Source organism: Coturnix japonica, chromosome W (assembly GCF_054131305.1).
Source record: "Coturnix japonica strain WE chromosome W, WE-NBRP24, whole genome shotgun sequence".
Classification (NCBI taxonomy): Eukaryota; Metazoa; Chordata; class Aves; order Galliformes; family Phasianidae; genus Coturnix; species Coturnix japonica.
In genome coordinates, this window is record NC_140701.1 from 9,418,404 (window position 1) to 9,438,364 (window position 19,961).

The window sequence follows — 19,961 nt, forward strand, 5'->3', positions numbered from 1 at the left end:
GGCAGTGAAGAGAGTGAGATGAACTCCCACCCCTTTCAATACAATTTCTGCTTCCTGTCAGGTGATAGAGAACGTCCCTTAGGCCACTTCCAGTCAGCTGTGCACAGTCTGTTCCCTCCCAGCTCCATGTGCCCTCCACTGACCATGGCCTTGGCTCCGTACAACACTGCTTAGCAGCAACTGAAAACATCAGAGTGTTATCAATGGTTTTCTCCTAGAGCCAAAACAGTGCAGACAGTCTGAAGAAAACAATTCCATCCCAGCTGTAACTCAGATTCCTGCCTGTCCCCCTCCTCTTGTTCTTCCTTATCAGGAAGCAAGGAACAGAATCTTCCCCTCTTCTCTTTTAAACCTTTCTTCAGTTCTCAGCTGGCTCCTCTGCCATTCCTAGGCAGAGCTCTGTGCACTCTCACAGAGGGCAGCAGCCTTTCCTCATTATCCTTGCTCATCCGTCATAAACAGTTCGTACTCCAGTCCAGAGGTGGGAACCATCCCACCATGTCTCTGTGAGACAAGCAAGACCATAGGCCAGCAAATGCACAGTGATTTCGAGCTCACTGAGTGAATGTTTGTGGTCCTCTCATTAGTGTAAAGACTCTTCAGAAAGCATCCCTTTCCAGAAGCATGATTAGATTTAGCCTGGCTTGGCCTCGCATCTACACTGTGGTACTGGTGTTCAAGAAGGTGCCACACAGGAACGAGACCCAGTGTGGGTCTCACAGTTGTCCAGCAAACACTGACTGTATGGGCCCCATACACCCCATACAGGACCCACAACCCCATACAGGCCCCTCAACACCAAATGGGCCCCACAACCCCATATAGGACCTATAACCTCATAAAGGCCCCATAACCCCATATGGTCCCCATAGAACCCATACAGGTCCCACAACCCCATATGGGCCCCACAGACCCCAGACAGGCCCCACAACCCCATATGGGCCCGATAGACCCCATACAGGCCCCAGAACCACATATAGGCCCCACAACCTCATACAGGCCAAACAACCCCATATATGCCCCCTAGACCCAACAAAAGCCCCACAACCCCATATGGGCCCCATAGACCGCATACAGCCCCAAAAACCCCACGCAGGCCCCACAACATCAAATGGGCCTCACAACCCCATATAGGACCTACAACCCCATAAAGGCCCAAAACCCCATATAGGCCCCATAGACAACATACAGGTCACACAACCCCATAAAAGTTCCACAACCCCATACAGGCCCCATAGACCCCATACAGGCCCCAAAACCCCATACGGGCCCCATAGACACCATACAGGCCCCACAAACCCATATAGGCCCCATAGACCCCATACAGACCCCACAAGCCCATATGGGCCCCATAGACCCCATATAAGCCCCACAACCCCATACAGGCTCCATAGACTCCATACAGGCTCCATAGACCACATACAGGCCCCAATACCCCATATGGGCCCCACAACCCCATACAAGCTCTATAGACCCCATACAAGCCCCACAACCCCATATGGGCTTCATAGACCGCATACAGGCCCAAAAACCCCATACAGGCCCCAGAACACCAAATGGGACCCACAACCCCATATAGGCCCTACAGCCCCATAAAGGCCCACAACCCCATATAGGCCCCATAGAAAACATACAGGTCACACAACCCCATAAAGGTTCCACAACCCCATACAGGCCCCATAGACCTCATACAGGCCCCAAAACCCCACATGGGCCCCATAGACCCCATACAGTCCCCACAAGCCCATATGGGCCCCATAGACGCCATATAAGCCCCACAACCCCATACACGCCCCATAGATCCCATACAGGCCACACAACCCCATACAGGCCCCACAAAGCCATATAGGCCCCATAGACCCTATATGGAACCCATAGACACCATACAGCCCCCAAAACCCCATATGGGCCCCATAGACTCCATATAGGCCCCACAACCCCATACAGGCTTCACAACACAATATGGGCTCTATAGACCCCATACAGGCCCCACAACCCTATATGGGCCCCATAGACCCCATAAAGGCCCCACAAACCCATATGGGCCCCAAAATCCCATATGTGCCCATAGACCTCATAGGGGCTCCATAGACCTAATAAATGCCGCACAGCCCCATACAGGCCCCACAAGCCCATATAGGTCCATAGACCCCATACAGGCCCCACAATACCATACGGGCCCCATATACCCCATACAGGCCCCACAACCCTATATGGGCCCCATAGACCCCATAAAGGCCCCACAAACCCATATGGGCCCCAAAATCCCATATGTGCCCATAGACCTCATAGGGGCTCCATAGACCTAATAAATGCCGCACAGCCCCATACAGGCCCCACAAGCCCATATAGGTCCATAGACCCCATACAGGCCCCACAATACCATACGGGCCCCATATACCCCATACAGGCTCCAAAACCACATATGGGCCCCATAGACCTCATACAGGCCCCATAGACCTCATAAAGGCCCAAAAACCCGATACAGGCCCCACAAAACCATACAAGACCCGTATACCCCATACAGGCCCTAAAACCCCATACAGAACCCACATCCCCATATGGGCCCCGTAGACCACATACAGGCCCCAATACCCCATATGGGCCCCACAACCCCATACAAGCTCCATAGACCCCATACAAGCCCCACAACCCCATATGGGCTTCATAGACCGCATACAGGCCCAAAAACCCCATACAGGCCCCAGAACACCAAATGGGACCCACAACCCCATATAGGACCTACAACCCCATAAAGGCCCCACAACCCCATATAGGCCCCATAGAAAACATACTGGTCAAACAACCCCATAAAGGTTCCATAACCCCAAACAGGCCCCATAGACCCTATACAGGCCACACAACCCCATATAGGCCACAGAACCCCATACAGGCCCCATAGACCCCATATGGGACCCATAGACACCATACAGCCCCCAAAACCCCATATGGGCCCCATAGACCCCATATAAGCCCCAAAACCCCATACAGGTACCACAACCCCATAAGGGCCACACAACCCCATACAGGCACCATAGACTCCATACAGGCTTCACAACCCCATAAGGCCCCACAACCCCATACAAGCTCCATAGATTCCATACAGGCCCCATAGACCCCATACAGGACCCACAACCCCATATGGGCCCCACAAACTCATATAGGCCCCATAGACCCCATAGGGGACCCATAGACCCCATACAGGCCCCATAGACCCCATATGGGAGCCATAGACCCCATATAAGCCCCACAACCCCATACAGGCACCATAGAGTCTATACAGGCTTCACAACCCTATACAAGCTCCATAGATTCCATACAGGCCCCATAGACCCCATATGGGACCCACAACCCCATATGGGCCCCACAAACCCATATAGGCCCCATAGACCCCATAGGGGACCCATAGACCCCATACAGGCCCCATAGACCCCATATGGGAGCCATAGACCCCATATAAGCCCCACAACCCCATACAGGTCCCACAACCCCATAAGGGCCCCACAACCCCATACAAGCTCCATAGATTCCATACAGGCCCCATAGACCCCATACAGGACCCACAACCCCATATGGGCCCCACAAACCCATATAGGCCCCATAGACCCCATAGGGGACCCATAGACCCCATACAGACCCCACATAAACTGGAGCAGCCATATTTGACCGTATTGGTGTGTGGCTGTTTGTCCTAGAACGCTTACCTTTTGCCTTCAGGTTCACCAACACGTGGGGGCCCACAATGTCATGGGATTTTACTCTTGAACACCTGTGGGATCCTGAGAAACTAAGCCAGTATTTGCGTCAGGGACGATGCAGCCTAGATAGATCTAAGGGGGTACCACTTATTTGGGGCTTGGTTTGTGCTTACCATGCTCTATATAACACTGTTCTGGAAAGAGAGTTTCCAAGCAGAGGTTCAAGCCAAAAAGGGAAATCCCCAAGTCAATTCTGATCAGTCACAGGAGGCACCAGTAACAATATCAGTTACCATGTGGAAGGCAAGAAATGGAAATTGATGTCCTCATGTCTAGAACGGAAAAAAGAAGCGGAGAAGGAGGCAACAGAAGATCCAGGTGACAGGTCTGGATCAGCACAGAGAAAGGCAAAAGGTAAAGTTAAGAGCACGAAGAAGAGAGTGATGAGGAGGAAATCTCTATTACTGTTTGTTGACCCCTGAAGATGACTGAAATCCAAAGCACAAAAAAGAGTTTAAATGGCGCCAGAACGAATCTCTTGTTACCTGGTTGCTTCACTGTTGGGACAGCTGGACCTGTAGCTTGTTTCTACATGGTAACAAATCTCATCAACTAGGAGGCATTTCCAGAGACCCAACTATTGACAGAGGGATGAACAGATGTATGGATGGTGCTGCCACCATCTGGGAGCGAATGTTAGTGGCTGTGTGGTCAAAGCTTCCTTTCAAAGACATTCTGAAGCCTCAGATGAAAAAGTGGGATGCAATTGAAAAAGGCATCCAGTACTTGAGGGAAATAGCTATGGTGGAAATGTTGTATAACTTTAATTTTGATCCTAGCTACCTTTGCCAAGAACATGATCCTGAGAGAGTGAGGACGACATATGGCAGTGTCATGGTTTTGTAATTCAGTTATTTTGCTATCAGTATTCCACATCATAACATCATGTAAAGCATGGATACTTTTATTTAATGTGCAGACCACAGAAGAAGACTACATATCCCAGAGAACAACACGGTCAGTGAACAGTCACGGGACCAGGACGCTATATAATCTTGTTCCCAGGCTGGAGCGTTCATCTCTCTCAGACTTCTCAAAGAGTGGGAAGCATTCCAGCCATGTCGCCTAGAGTTCACAGTAGGCCTCTCGGTTATCGGGGACTTTCTCTCTCTGTTTCGTGCGATTTATTAGCCTCTATTATAATATATTGTGTTATCTTGTATTCCGATATCATATTTAGTAAAATAAGTTTTTCCTCCTTAGACTGCCGCTGTTTTTATCCCATTTCCCTTTTCCCCCTCCTTTCCGGGCCATGGGGGGCCCTATGGGGTGGCTCCCCCCTGTCACGGGCATAGGTAAATCTAAGTAACCATGACACTCTCTTTCAAGACCTTGTGGGCAGTCCATCAGCCTGCTCTGAAGCCTTCTCTCTCTTCCTCTCCCACACACTCATGCATTCAGCAGTGCTGTGCACAGAGTTGATGACTGCTGAGCTCTGGACCCACTCACAGCCACATCTCCCTCCATGTGTGGATCAGTCCACAGCCTGTTGCAGAACGGCGGGAGAAAAGCAGACGACCACACCTGTCATTGACATATGATCAGCTATTCTCGTTTATTCCTTGGCTGCATGTACCTTTATAATACGGATAATTAGCTCATACATATTGCAAAAGTGGAGCTCATCATTGGTTCCCAATTACATACCATCCCCGAGTATCTTAACAGCTTGTTGTTATCAACTGAAAGCTACTCCCTTCCTGAGTTCCCAGAACCATGGCTAGTTTCTCACCATCCCAGGGCATCTTGTTATTCTAACTGCCCTTGCAGGTGATACGGCTGCTTGTCTAGCTGCACTGTGTTTACGACCCATCTCAGCTAACTAGCTGTAAAAAACACTCTCTACATTTCCCCCGTTTTCTTTTTGGCTGAAAAGGCTCAGTTTACCGACCGACTAATCATATTTCACAAACAATTCAGTTCATTTATTCAATTAGTTCTCATGCTGTTTATCCTGCTCCGTAGCTGCTGCTCTGTGAACTCCTTATCTCGATCCATGGCTGCTGCTCCATAAAACTCTTCTTGTATTACAACAATTTCAAGATACTGCCTATAGAATAACAACACTACTTATATTAATAACATAACTATTATAACTCAATCAAGGCCTCGATTGACAATATTCTAAAAATGAAAGAAAAAACAAGTCAAATACAATATAACAACATTATTGCTAAACCTACTAAAAATAACAAGCATGTTTGTACTGCAACCTAAGTTTCTGCAACCTGAAAATCAATCCATGAGGGTCCCATTGTGTTAATCTGTAACTGATCAGGAAAAGTCTTCAATTTTGATATACTCTGATATATTGATTTTTAATGACCACTAAAATTTGTGCAATAAATGCTTTTAAGATGTTCATAACCATGCTCTACCAACTGAGTTATCTGGGCTAATAATTGATTAATGATCGCACAATTTAATGGAATAGCATGTCAAATAGAACCAATTTTAGAGGACAAATGTACTAGAGTATCACTAGGGGCATTATTACTTATTGACCCTTGAGAAACAGCAAGCCATGTTGGTGGTGGATTGTTACCTCGATCTGGTAACCTGGAAAGTCAAGTCCCTTTGTGAATGTGTATCGACGGCCCCGACCAAGTCACAGCTGTTTGTTACACCATTATGGTGAGCTGTAAAATGGCGTTTATTGGAATGTGAGGGTCCCTTATATAGGTATCCAGTTTCATCCTTACCTTTTTTACATATGCATGACCCAGCAGGGGAGGGCCTATCACGTTACATCCCGAGGGTCCGATTTCGCCTAATACAACATCTCCCTCTCCCCATGCTTAACAAAACCATGCCCCGTTACAATGCAAGCGCTGATCCTAATCCTAATATATAAATTGTTAGTACTTATATAATTTAAACTTTGTTACATATTATTTATAAAGTGAGGTATACAGGTTAAAAAGCATGCAGAGATAAGTGGTGCAATGTCTAACAATGTTAGTGGTGTTCTAAACAGTATGCCCAAGGCATCTTTGGTTATATTATACAGTTCATCCTTCTGCTCAAAGCTTCTTGTATATCCGCTGGAACTCCATTTTCTCATTCAAAGTCCTTGCACCTGTGCCTCTTGAGCCAGCAGCAGGAAATCTATTGCAGCTTTATTCTGTAAAACAGCATGCCTGAAAGAAAAGTACTCAGATTTCGATTAGTTTTCTGTTTTTCCCAGACCGCCCTTTTGGGTGATGACTGCATCAGGTTTTACTTTTCTCGATGGGATCCATAAAATTTTTCCCGATTCTCTGTCCTTTACTGTGGCATAACCTCTTCGTTCAAAATGATTGATTGCATAATGTGCTGTGCCAATACTTCTGCCTGCTGGGCTACCAGGATCCTACCTCTGTGACCTTCCCACTCCCCAAGGACACCTATCTTGTCCTTCAGGAGACGGTTGGCCCTTTCCACAATGCTTGTCCCTGGGAATTCCCAGGGATGCCTGTCGAGTGAGATATTCCCCAATGCTCCTTGAGTAGATCTCGAGATGAAGCGCAAGCCATTGTCTGTCTCGATGTGTCGCAGCACACCAAGGACCACGATGGCAGTGGCCCAGTGTCGCTGAGCTGCAGGGGACTTAAATGTTAACATAATCATCACTCAATCAAAACCTTCACTGATAATACACTAAACAGAAGATTACATGTAACGTCATAATTTTTTGAGTTGACATATACACACTCATTCAAGCATTCATTTTAGACAATTCTATAAATGGAAATTTCTAAGCTAATGTATTATTACTTATCGATAACTATGAGGTGGCAAACCACCAAAAGGAGAGAGAAAGAACACAGTAGTGGTGGATGCGATAGGCAGTGCCTGCAGGGCGTCCCCTGCTTCAAAGTGCACTTTGCCTTTCTCACCCATCACAGATTCTCTCCTGTGCAGGTTTTTTTTTTTTTTCACATGTACTCCATATATGCATGGCCAGTGCATGATACAGAGCCCAGGTGAAACACCTGCTCATAAAACATAACAAACCACTATATTAGATCTCTCTACAATACAAACTACTCAGAAAAGTTATTAACAGCTATAGTCACTTATTTCTATCGTTACTTGCTTCACCCTTAGATTTCTTCTTTTTTCTTTTAATTGGTAAGCTTTTTCTTGTTGACCTACTCCTACTATAGTTACAAAAATCATCTAAGGGTAGTATAGTAATTCTTGATGCAGTACAGAGTGAGATGCACCTGAAACTGTCAGAAAACAAATATCTTTGCACTGCTGTGTGCACATTGCATTCAGCCCACTACGGGCAAAACTCATCCTGGGATCTTCAGGACCTGCTCTAGTAAAGCTGCCACCGTTCCATCCAACTCCACCACCACAATTCCCCCTCCATACAATTTCAAGCTCCATCAACAAATTTGTCCAAGTCCCTACCCGAGTCCCCTAAATGTGTATATTATTGGGAGAAAATGAAGACATTCTTGCTCCGACTAGCAAGAGATACTTCTAATGTCTTGCTTTTGTCCCCATTCGGAAGTAACGATTTGTTTACTTTCGCAAGCGGCGGAGCCGAGGGGCGGGGGGTAAGCAGTGAGGGGGGGCAGCGCGGGGGTTTGCATTCTCTTGCTGGCACTTAAACTTCTCTGGCTAGAGCAGATCACATTCAATATTTTAACTCACTGTTCTTCTGTAACCTTTTGCTGTTTTTTGTTTTTCATAATTCCACTACTCGAACCCTCAATTACACTTCCATGTAACATTAATAATTCCACTTCCATATAGCATTCATGTTTACACATCCCTATAACATTAACAGTTCCATATACCATTTGCATTTATACTTCCATATACCATAAACATTTAACAATCACAAAGACAGTGACAATAATCAATACAGTTTATCCTAAGCATTCTTCCTCTCCTCCAAGTTGTCAGCAGAAGTTTAACCGACTCCAACTCGGGCTGCCGTGGCTCGCTCGACAGCTGGACTTGTTTCTGCTTCAGAGGCTCCACTCGAGCCCGGGGCCCCCTGACCGGGCCCCCAATTAACGATAAAAAGGAATGCCTCCCTTATCTTTGACCAATCCGAGACTTGGTCGCTCTTGTTCTCCCCTCTCCCTCCCCCCAGGTAGAGCTGGACCAGTAGCCCACCCTCTTGGGGAAGGGTTATTATGATTAGGAACGCCTCTGCCTCCGCCCCCGCTGATGCGGATTGGCTTCCATCTTGGTTAGTCTTATCCACCCCGCCCCCCGGGGCGGAACCACACCCACAACACATCCCATCTCGAGGAAGGGACCCATCCTCCCGCCCCTGCTCACTCCCCTTCCCCACCCCCAAGGATGGGCGAAGGAACGCAGGTTGCTTTGGATACCGTGATGGGGCCTCCGAGGAAGGCTTCTGCTGGTCAAGAGATAAGGATGTGGAATGTGTGGAATGCTGCTGGACGGGGCCGTCTGGTTGTTGTTCGGCCGGATCAATAGGTGCGGTTGGGATGGCAGGCGCCACCTTGTCTTTGTCTCTCAAATCCTCGGATCTGCAAGAGAAAAGGCTTCCCGACCCACATTCCGCCGTCCCAACCTGAGTTTCAGTCTTCCCCTCTTTCCGAGCCGCTTTCAATGCCCGTAGCACCAATGCCCACGTTTTGAGCTCAGAAGCTTTTTGCTCATTCATTGCGCGCTCAAAGAGCGAAAAAGTTAAAGAGTCCCACTTATTGTGATCCAAAATCACCCGAGGAGAGGAAAGCTCCCTCTCCTTTTCAAGACAACTAATGACGACTGCAATGTCCTTCTTAGAAGGCGTAGCTTTCCTACCATAGTAGGTTTTACAAAGTTGCAATACTACTCTAATGACGGAATACATTTACCCAGAGACCTGAAGTCTTCCTGGTCTTCTACAAACTATCGGCCGTAGGATAGGCGCAGCGCTGCATTCCCCTTTGCACCCCACCGAGAGTGCTTCCACGGGCTCGAACCGTGGATACCGCGTCCGTCAGCGTGGTTTTAGCCGTCGCACACTCACCTCCAGGACTTTTCCTCACACGGGGCACCATTTGTTACCTCGATCTGGTAACCTGGAAAGTCAAGTCCCTTTGTGAATGTGTATCGACGGCCCCGACCAAGTCACAGCTGTTTGTTACACCATTATGGTGAGCTGTAAAATGGCGTTTATTGGAATGTGAGGGTCCCTTATATAGGTATCCAGTTTCATCCTTATCTTTTTTACATATGCATGACCCAGCAGGGGAGGGCCTATCACGTTACATCCCGAGGGTCCGATTTCGCCTAATACAACAGTGGATGCGACAGGTAGTGCCAGCAAGGCGTCCCCTGCTTCAAGGTGCACCTTTCCTCTCTCACCCACCACAGATTCTCTCCTGCATTCAGGGTCTGAAGGATTTCTTCCAGTTGTACACCACATCCGCATGGCCAGTGCGTGATATAGAGCCCAAGTGGAACACCTGCTTGGAAAACAAAATAAACTATCAAATTTAGTTCTATTAGCGTGCACTTTTGTCTAAAATGATGCATGGCTATATTTAAAAAATCCCAATTAGTTGGATGTAAGAGAGGTATCTATTCTATGATACAGGGTCATCTCTTTGACTGGGATTCCTTTCCAGGTTTTGTCTTTGCAAATTAAGAAAAGCTAATCAGTAGGCTAATAACATCATAACCAAACAGTACTAAAACATTAAAAGAGCTATTCCTGTAGATTCTAGCATTGATTACATCAAATCCTGTTTAATACGCATCTGATCTATTACTAAAATAGAAGAAACACACAACATCCTAGCTAATGCCTTAAACTCTAATTCTTGAGACTTCATTGGTAAAACAGAAAATCACACACTATGTCAAACTATTACTAATATTATCTATAACACAGCAAGTTACAAAGCAATACTACTAAGTAAGAAACACACAATTACAATTACTATAAAGGCTGGATGCTATTTTCTGCCTTCAGATGAGACCAAACATATCATGATGGAACCCACGTAGGGCCAGTCCCTGTGGAAATACGAGCATATTCACGACCCCAAGTTGTCAGTGGTAGGGGACAGCCCCAAAGTCCTGTGGCCATATTCCAAACATTAACCATAGGCTGTTCCTTCAGCACTGGGGAAGCCTCAAAATGACGATCCACATAAGCTATATCTCTATGAACACGATTCAAAAAATTCAGCACAAACAAAACAAGCAAAACCTTACATAATATTTTCAAAAAATTCAGCACAAGCAAAACAAGCAAAACCTTGCATAATATTTCTTGTAGTGTGTCTCCCATATTCCCCCTTTTTTTGTTTAATAATAAGAATGGATTTCAATGTTTGATAAATGTGCTCAGTGATAGCTTGTCCAGTGGGAGAATGAGCAATTGCTGTAGTATGTTTAACACCCCCTTCTTGGAGGAAAGTTCGAGTGGCCTTAGAGGTATACGCAGGCCCATTATCTGCTTTTGTAGTATGTGGAATTCCCATAGCAGCATAAGCAGATAACCAGTGTTTACGGGTGTCATGACTGCGTTCACCTGTATGTGCTGTGGCAAATACATAAGAAGAATGAGTATCTATTGTTACATGTGCATATTTTAGACGGCCAAATTCAGGAACGTGAGTGACATCTGTCTGACACAGTTGAAGAGGTGCTGTGCCACATGGATTTGTCCCAGTTTGAGGCAAAGAGGTATCAGTCAAATTATGTAGCTGGTATTCAGTCATAAACACTGTGTACTGCGTAGCAGAGAGGATCATTCTTAACACAATTTTCCAGTCATGAGGGGTCATAGCGTAACTGTCACTGTTTACAACCAAAAGATTGTATGTAAAGGCTAACTGAACTCCGTATGTTCTCACTGACTCCTTTAGCTCCTTCACTGCCTCACAAGGCAGGGATTCCCAACGGGGGGCCTGATTCGGCTGAAACAACAGAGGAAAAGTTTGCAACGTGTCAGCATCACCCCTTAATATTGTTTCTTTTCTGCACTGCTCTAAGACATCACAGTACGCTGTAGGGAAATTTGTCATTCCTGCTCCAAACAAAGTATCATCAGGAGGAAATGCGTCCGATTCGCTTTCTGGATCTACAGGACCAGGGTCACAACGATCCCCTGGTTTCGGTCCATCCACTTCTTTAACCACGTTACACACGGGCTGCAGAGATGCAGCCACGCACGACGAGGGGGGGGCGGCATGGCGAGGTGCAGAGAACGACGTGGGCGAAGCAGAGGGCGGGGGCGCGACGAACGACATAGGCAGACCGAAGGGCGGGGGGGCCGTAGAGACCGACAACGCGGCGAGCAACGTGGGGGGGGCGGCAGGCGGCCGCTGGCTGGGAACGGCTGCTTGTGTCGGAGCACGGCCGCTGTTCTTTCGTGCGCTGGGCTGGAGGTTTCTCGACCGGAGACAGCAGACGGTGTTGTGGTTGTCCGAGCGGCAGTTCTGGCACCACACACTGACAGCTTGGCAATTCCGTCGCAAATGTCCCTTAACACCGCACCGGACACATTTAAAAGAGGTGCTTGGGCCTGAATTGGTTACCGCAGACGCTTTTAAGGGTGCAAGAGCTGCTAACACTTGATTCTGAGAAGCCTCAGCCTGTGCCTTTAATCCTGCCCCTAGCTCTTTAATAGCCTCAACTATGAAAGTCTGAGCCCCTGTGGGCACACTCGATAATCTGTCTAACGCCTCCTCTATTGTCCAGTTACTCCTCAAATACTTAGAATGCCACGAGCTGTAGCATTGCAATTCTGAAGTGCACAATGTTTTAGCATTATTTCCTTCATGTACTCTGGTACTCCAGCCTTCTCTATGGCTCCAGCTACCTTATCTAGAAACGCTCCAAAATCCTCATTTCTTCCCTGCTGGATTCCCATATAAGACGGCAGCCCACCTGGCACCTTGATCTTATCCATAGCCTGCCTGGCCAGATACATTGACTCCCTACATTTAACTGGTCCTAATAAAGCCTGGGCCTCCGTCCGGATGAAAGGACCCACCCCTAAAAGTTCTTCAACGGTTACATTATACAAGGGATCTCTGGGCTGCCTAACTATCGCAACGCTCTGTTGGCACATCTCTTCCCAATAAGCATTAAATAGCAGTTGTTGGTGCTGCGAAAAAACCAACCTAGCTATAGCCCGACAATCAGATGGCAACAAAACCTGAGTACTCCAGATATAATCCAGTATCTGTCTCGCTGGCTCACTTTTTACTCCAAACTGACTGACCGTAGACCGCAATTGTGACAACAACTTCCAATCTAAAGCACTGATAGTAGCCTGTGTCCCGCCTGCAGAATTAGGCAAATACCCCACCGGCAGCACCATCTGTGGCACCGCTTCCAACGCCTCACCGTCTCCCGCCTCTAAACAAGCCTGCGCCAGCGCAGCCCAGGCCCCCCCCCGCTCCTGCGCGACGGCCTCTGCCAGGTCACTCTGTGCCCCAGGGAGCGGCTCATTGCAAACGGGGGTCGAGGGGGCTGGCTGTAGCGCCATGGTCGATGCAGGCAGCTCGTCTGATACAGACGTGCCGGAGGCGGAGACGGGGCACTCGGCTCCGCAGCCACTGGCAATGCAGGCTCGGCGGCCGGCGGCAACTTTACGGTGGACAAAGCACGGGGCACCGGGCAATCTGACCATTCATTATAATTCTTATTCCTCCCCTGCACAGCACTAGCTTGCTCTGCTGCTTCCTTTTCTGCCTGATATTGCAGCAAATCATTATAAACCACACGTCACCACTTCCCGCATTTTTTAGCCATCTTCTCCCCATCTATAATTCCCTGAAAAATTACATCTCCAAATTTACGCCACTCAGCAAGATCATGCACTAAATGTGGATTCTGAAATAACCCTTTAGCATACCCATACACTAATAACTCGGGGAGTTCCTTTTGCAAGTCTGTCCCCTTAACCTGACACTTTTTTTTTAAAAAGCAAGAAAATAATTCATAAACCGCTTGCCTTCCCATACCTATTTGTCAGCATGCTGTTGCAGCCTTAAAGGACGTCAGCGGCCCATATCGGCTAGGCCCTTCTATAAGGTCACGTAGAGCACCTGTACCTTCTGTTCCTGGCCCATGCTATCCCCGCTGCTTAAGGATCCGAACACCTTCACCGCTGCTATCCTACCTGGTAGGCCACGTCGAGGGTCACCAATTGTTGCAGAATGGCGGGAGAAAAGCAGACGACCACACCTGTCATTGACATATGATCAGCTATTCTCATTTATTCCTTGGCTGCATGTACCTTTATAATACGGATAATTAGCTCATACATATTGCAAAAGTGGAGCTCATCATTGGTTCCCAATTACATACCATCCTCGAGTATCTTAACAGCTTGTTGTTATCAACTGAAAGCTACTCCCTTCCTGAGTTCCCAGAACCATGGCTAGTTTCTCACCATCCCAGGACATCTTGTTATTCTAACTGCCCTTGCAGGTGATACGGCTGCTTGTCTAGCTGCACAGTGTTTACGACCCATCTCAGCTAACTAGCTGTAAAAAACACTCACTACACACAGCCGACACTGCCCACTGATAGGGGCGGATCACTGCGTGGCAGAGGATGGAGATATCCTCCTATTGTTCTCTCTTGAGATCCTTTATCACTTTAAGGGATTACTGAGACTGCAGTGTTTGTTTGGCTCCAGTGGCGGTGGTTTATAATTACGGCACGCAGCTGTGCTGACAGCTCTGATTCCTGTGGGCCTTAATAAAAGTCGTCAGATGTTTGTCTGATAGCAACTGTTCATTAATACTTATTGTTATCTTTTATTTTGCCTTACATGAATCTCATCTGGGCATTGCATTCATGGGTAAAGAAAAGCTGGTTAGAAAACGATAGAAAATCAAAGCCCCTTTGCATTGCAGTTGAGGCTTCCACCCATGGAGCGGTGGAGTCACCATCCCTGGAGGTGTTCTACCAGTGTGGGGCAGCGAGCAGTGCTGGTGGGCAGTGGGTGGTTGGATAAGGGGATCGCTTGAAGTTCTTTTGCTGCCGTAATGACTCAGATCTGGGGCTCAGTGAGGGCTCGCTGCCCCTGAGAGGTGGGTGGTCTTTGGGATGGAGTTGTGTTTTGCCATTAGAATCAGATTGTAATGAGAAATAATTACCCACAGAGGTAATTGTTAGAGTTATAGTTAAAGTTAGGGTTAGGGTTAGGGTTAGGGAGCCATCTCCTATGGTCTCTCCATACAAAGTGCCACATTGAGGTCCCATCCAGTGCATGATTTTAAGATGGGGAGCCTACCAGGGGTGGTGCCCTGCTTGTCCTCTTCTTCTCCCAGGGAAGTAGTGGGGTCACTGTCCCTGCTGGTTTTCGAGGCACTGGGATGAGGTGCTATGAGATATGTTTCAGTAGCTCAATAGCAGTAATGATGATGTAAGGACAGCTGAACAGGATGGCCTTCTATGTCCTTTCCAACCTTGTGATTCTATGATCCTATGTTTATATCTGCTTAAGTGGATTATAATCTATGCTTCCGATATGCATATGAGCTACCAGCCTCAGCCTTTCAGATTCTGAATGTACAGTTGGATCTGGGGTTGCACAGAATGGAAACCCATCATCCACAGTTCTCCTCATCAGTTCATTTCCTCTCATAGAATCATGGAATCACGAGGTTGGAAAGGACCCACAAGATCACCTAGTCCAACAGTAATCCTCCCATTACTGTAGCTACAACAAAGCATTAAACCATATCTTATAGCTCCTCATCCAAACACCTCTTGAACACTGCCAGGGATGATGACTCCACCACTTCCCTCGGCAGCCATTCCAGTGCCTGACCGCACTGAGAAAAAAAGTTCCTTCTTATGTCTGGTCTAAGCCTCTTCTGGTACTAGTCTGCTGGCAAAGATGCGTGCTTCAAGGAAGTGTCAAATGAACGCAATGTGTTTTTGTTGGTGATTGGTTGGTTGGTTGGTTGGTTGGTTTCTCCCTTTCTCTCTTTCCCCCAGAATCTGCCCCACCGGGCAGGGACAGGCATTACCCACAGACACCGAGGCTGCTGCTCCGTGTGATTTAAACAGCTCTGGACCCATGATCCCTCCCTGCACTGTGGGGTTGTTTCCAGTGATTCAGAGGAGATGGGAGATAAAGCTTATAAGCTTTTACAGTCATTCGAGTACTGAAAAATTACAGTGAGATCGCCCTGCAGTCCTCTCTTCTCACTGAGCTTCATTTGGTTTATGTGGGCGACATTTTGGAGCCTGGCCTGGTCCTTTTGGGTGGCATCCCTTCCTTCTACTAGCTGCACCGCTAAGCATGATACCATCAGTAAACACTGAGTCTCGCTGTCTGCCTCACTGATAAAGATGCTGAAGAGCATTGGTTTCAAGATAGGGACTGGGGGACCAAACTCATCATCAGACCCCACCTGGATGACACCAGCTTGCCCTGGAGAATCTACCTTGGCAGGTCCATGTGCTAAGGAGCTGGACAGAACATGTTTTTGGAGAGTCAAACAGGCAGGTTCAACAAGTACCCAAGGTGGCCTTGCAAAACCAACTGGTTCTAGACATATTGCTGTTAAAAGAACATGGGGTGTGAGGGACGTTGAACTGAGCTGAAGGAGAATGCTGTATCATCATCCACAGTGTCACCACTACCATAACCGAGGCCCATCAAAACACAAAAGCAATCACCAAAAAGACTGGAGATCTTTTTCGAGTGATGCAGCAAAATGACTGATTTGATGGACTGATCCGCTGGCCATGGATCACATCCCTGCTGAAATCATTGGGATGCAGAGGGTGGGGGAAATGGCTTGTGAATATCAGTCTTAGGATATGGTGTGGGTTTTTGTTTCTAATGGTAGACCTTCTCATCTCTCTTCCTTTATATCTGTGTCTCTTTGCCAGGCCCACATCGCTTGAGATCACAAACTCAACCAGGGCATGGTCACTGGAGCCCAGGCAGCCTCCAACCTTGACGCCTTTGATGATCTCCTCAGCGTTGGTGAGCAGCAGGTCCAGCAACGCTTCACCTCTGGTCGGTCTGTCCAATACCTGAACCAGAAAGCTATCATCAATGGATTCCAAGAGCCTTCTGGAGCTCTTGCAGCTCGCCATGTGGTTTTCCCAACAGATGTCCGGATGGTTGAAGTCCCCCACCAGGACAAGAGCCCGTGAGCCAGACGCCTCACGCATCTGGAGCAAGAAAGCCTCATCAGCAGCCTCCCCTTGATCAGGTGGCCTGTAGTATACCCCAAATACCAGCTGACCTTTATTAGTCCCATCTCTAATCCTAACCCACAGGCTCTCAACCTGTTCCTGACTGTTTCTCATAAGGAGCTCCTCACAGTTTATCCAATCTCTGACATAGAGAGAAACTCCCCCACCCTTCCTACCTCGCCTGTCTCTCCTAAAGAGTCTATAGCCGTCGATGGCAGTATCACAATTGTGGGAGTCATCCCACCATGTTTCTGTGATAGCAACAAGGTCATAACTTTCCGAGTGCATCACAGTTTCCAGTTCCTCCTGCTTGTTACTCAGCCGGCGTGCATTGCTATAAAGGCACTTCAGCCGGGCTGTCCGTCTCGCCACCTTTATAAGGGATCCAGGATCCGCTAGAACAGCAGCATCCCCAGCATCCCCCTGCCCTACTCCCTCCCTTTGCACTCTGCCGTCATTGCCAACGGAGTTTGGTACAATCCCTCGAATGACGCGTTCAACCCCAGTAGCCCTTATTTTGCCCCCTTCCCCCTTCTTTCCTAGTTTAAAGACCTGTCAATGAGTCCCGCTAATTCTTCAGCTAATACCCTCTTACCCCTCAGGGACAGGCTGCTTGCATCAGCAGCCATCATGCCAGGTGCAGTGTACATTGCCCCATGGTCAAAAAAGCCAAAATTCTTGTGTCTGCACCAGCTCTTAAGCCATCTATTTAAGAGTTGGGTTTTTCGGATCCTCCCTGTACCTTTCCCTGACACCACAGGCATAGAAGAAAAGACCACCTGCACCCCAGCTCCTTCAAGTATTCGCTCCATTCCCCTGAAGTCTTTCTTGATAGACCTCAGGCTTTCCTTGCCAACTTGCTCGCCGCCAGCCTGAATTATTAAAAGTGGGTAGTAATCTGAAGGCTGAATCAACCCAGGAATTATCTTTGAAATGTCCCTGACCCGTGCCCCAGGAAGGCAGCACACCTCTCTGTGGGTAGGGTCGGGCCGGCATATAGGGCCTTCTGTTCCTTGCAGAAGGGAGTCACCTACGACAATCACCCTTCTGTCCTTATTGGTAGAAGCAGTCTTGAAGCTTGGGGGTGACCGCTTCGCCTGAGGCAACCTCATGAGTGAACCTGTCTCCACCCTCTCACTAGTCCCCCCCTCAAGTTCCAGGGCCTCAAATCTGTTACGCAGAGGCACCTGTGGAGCTGGGGATGGTTGGGATGGGGGATGTCCCCTCCGCCGAGCAGGTACCTGTTTCCACTCCTCCTCCTTTCTCAAATTGTTGCTAGGGGGAAGAGAGGACAGGGGGCTCGCTGCAGTGCTGTCAGCTGGCTGGTTCCCCTTTGCCACTTGTTTGTAAGGTGGCAGGGGCTGACACGCTCCATTAGTAGCCTCATCTGTGTGCTGAGAACCTGAGGCTGAGAGGGACTGACAACACCAGTCAATCTCCCTCTCACACTCTTTTATAGTCCTCAGCTTCTCCACTTCCTCCTTCAGGTCAACTACGAGGCTAAACAAGTAGTTCACCTGGTCGCAGCGAACACAATCACTGACTCCCTCACCGAGCACTGCAAGGGCCAGGCTCAGGCACTCAGTACAGTCAGAGACCTGCACACTAGCATCTCGGGTTGGGGGCTCATTCTCACTCTCCTCAGACATTTTGGCAGCAGCCTTCCTATCAGGATGTGCAGGACCTCAGTCTGGGTCTCTGCAGTCTTCTTGTTTGCTGCCACCCATTTCTGAGAGATTGGGACCGTTGTCTGGGCCTCCTCAGTATTTCTGGCAGCACCTTCCACCGGGGAGCAACCATGTCAAAGCAGAAGACTCACCAGCACTGAAACAGGAAGTCACGCAGTACAAAAACCTGACTCCTCCTGCCCGTCTCCTTGTGCCCGTTTAAATCTCTTGCCATTGCCGGGGAACGCCCAAACGCTTCGTCAGCGGCTGTGTCAGCTGCTCCCCTGAGAGCTGCCAGGCTTCTCCTCTGGCCGGGGGTTCCCTGCTTGAATGAAACGCCCGAAATCCCCCTTGAACCACGCGCTCAGTCGCTGCTGATCGGTCTGGGACGGCTCCGAGTCAGGCGACTTCGGCAATAAAAAGGCTGTTGGGCAGACTTTTGCTGTGGGGCAAAAAAGTTGTGGGGCAGGAGAACTCACCTGGCCATGGCTCCAGCCAGCACCTTGTCGGCCTGGACCCCAATCACCTCCTGCCTCAGGTAATACAAAATACGGACCCAGAGCAGAACCCTATGGGACCCATAAGTTGTGGGGCAGGAATGGATGGGGCCTCATAGGAAACCCCATAAGTTGGGGGTCAGAAATGAGGGGCCCTATAGGAAACCCCATAAGTTTGGGGTCAGAAAGGAAGGGACCCCATAGGAAACCCCATAAATTGGGCCCCATAAGTTATGGGTCAGAAATGAGGGACCCCATAGGAAACCCCATAAGTTGGGCCCCATATGTTCGGCCCCATATGTTATGGGTAAGAAATGAGGGGACCCCATAGGAAACCCCATAAGTTGGGTCCCATAATTTATGGGTCAAAAATTAAGGGATCCCATAGGAAACCCCATAAGTTGGGCCCCATAAGTTATGGGTCAGAAATGAGGGACCCCATAGGAAACCCCATAAGTTGGGCCCCATATGTTGGGCCCCATATGTTATGGGTCAGAAATGAGGGGACCCCATAGGAAACCCCATAAGTTGGGCCCCATAATTTATGGGTCAGAAATGAAGGGACCCCATAGGGAACCCCATAAGTTGGCCCCATAAGTAACCCCATAAGTTGGGGGACAGAAATGAAGGGACCCTATAGGAAACCCCATAAGTTGGGCCCCATATATAACCCCATAAGTTGGGCCCCATAAGTTATGGGTCAGAAATGAGGGGACCCAGAATCACAGAATCACAGAATGACCCGGGTTGGAAGGGACCTCAAGGATCATGTAGTTCCAACCCCCCTGCCTAGCAGGGCCACCAAACATACACCTTTACTAGATCAGGTTGCCCAGGGCCCTGTCCAACCTGGTCTTGAACACCTCCAAGGACGGGGCATCCACAACCTCCCC

At 48.4% G+C, this 19,961-nt stretch overlaps 2 protein-coding genes across 2 annotated transcripts in view; one reads left to right on the forward strand and one right to left on the reverse strand.

The window, feature by feature from the left end:
- LOC146754483 (uncharacterized) overlaps positions 1 to 19,961 on the forward strand; it is a 211,584-nt gene that overhangs the window by 46,003 nt on the left and 145,620 nt on the right. The window lies entirely within an intron of this gene.
- Positions 17,444 to 18,553, reverse strand: LOC146754484 (uncharacterized). The gene is made up of 2 exons (XM_085527785.1): positions 18,261 to 18,553; positions 17,444 to 18,203 (listed from the first exon to the last, which is right to left on the reverse strand). The coding sequence occupies exons 1-2, from the start codon at positions 18,551 to 18,553 to the stop codon at positions 17,444 to 17,446; spliced, it is 1,053 nt and encodes a 350-aa protein (XP_085383911.1).

Bases quoted from the DNA above. Each gene is read 5' to 3' on its own strand.
- LOC146754484 (XM_085527785.1), bottom strand. From the start codon at position 18,553: ATGTCTGAGGAGAGTGAGAATGAGCCCCCAACCCGAGATGCTAGTGTG. The intron at 18,204-18,260 runs GCCACCTTACAA...CACTGCAGCGAG, and splicing joins AATGGAGCGTGTCAGCCCCT to CCCCCTGTCCTCTCTTCCCC.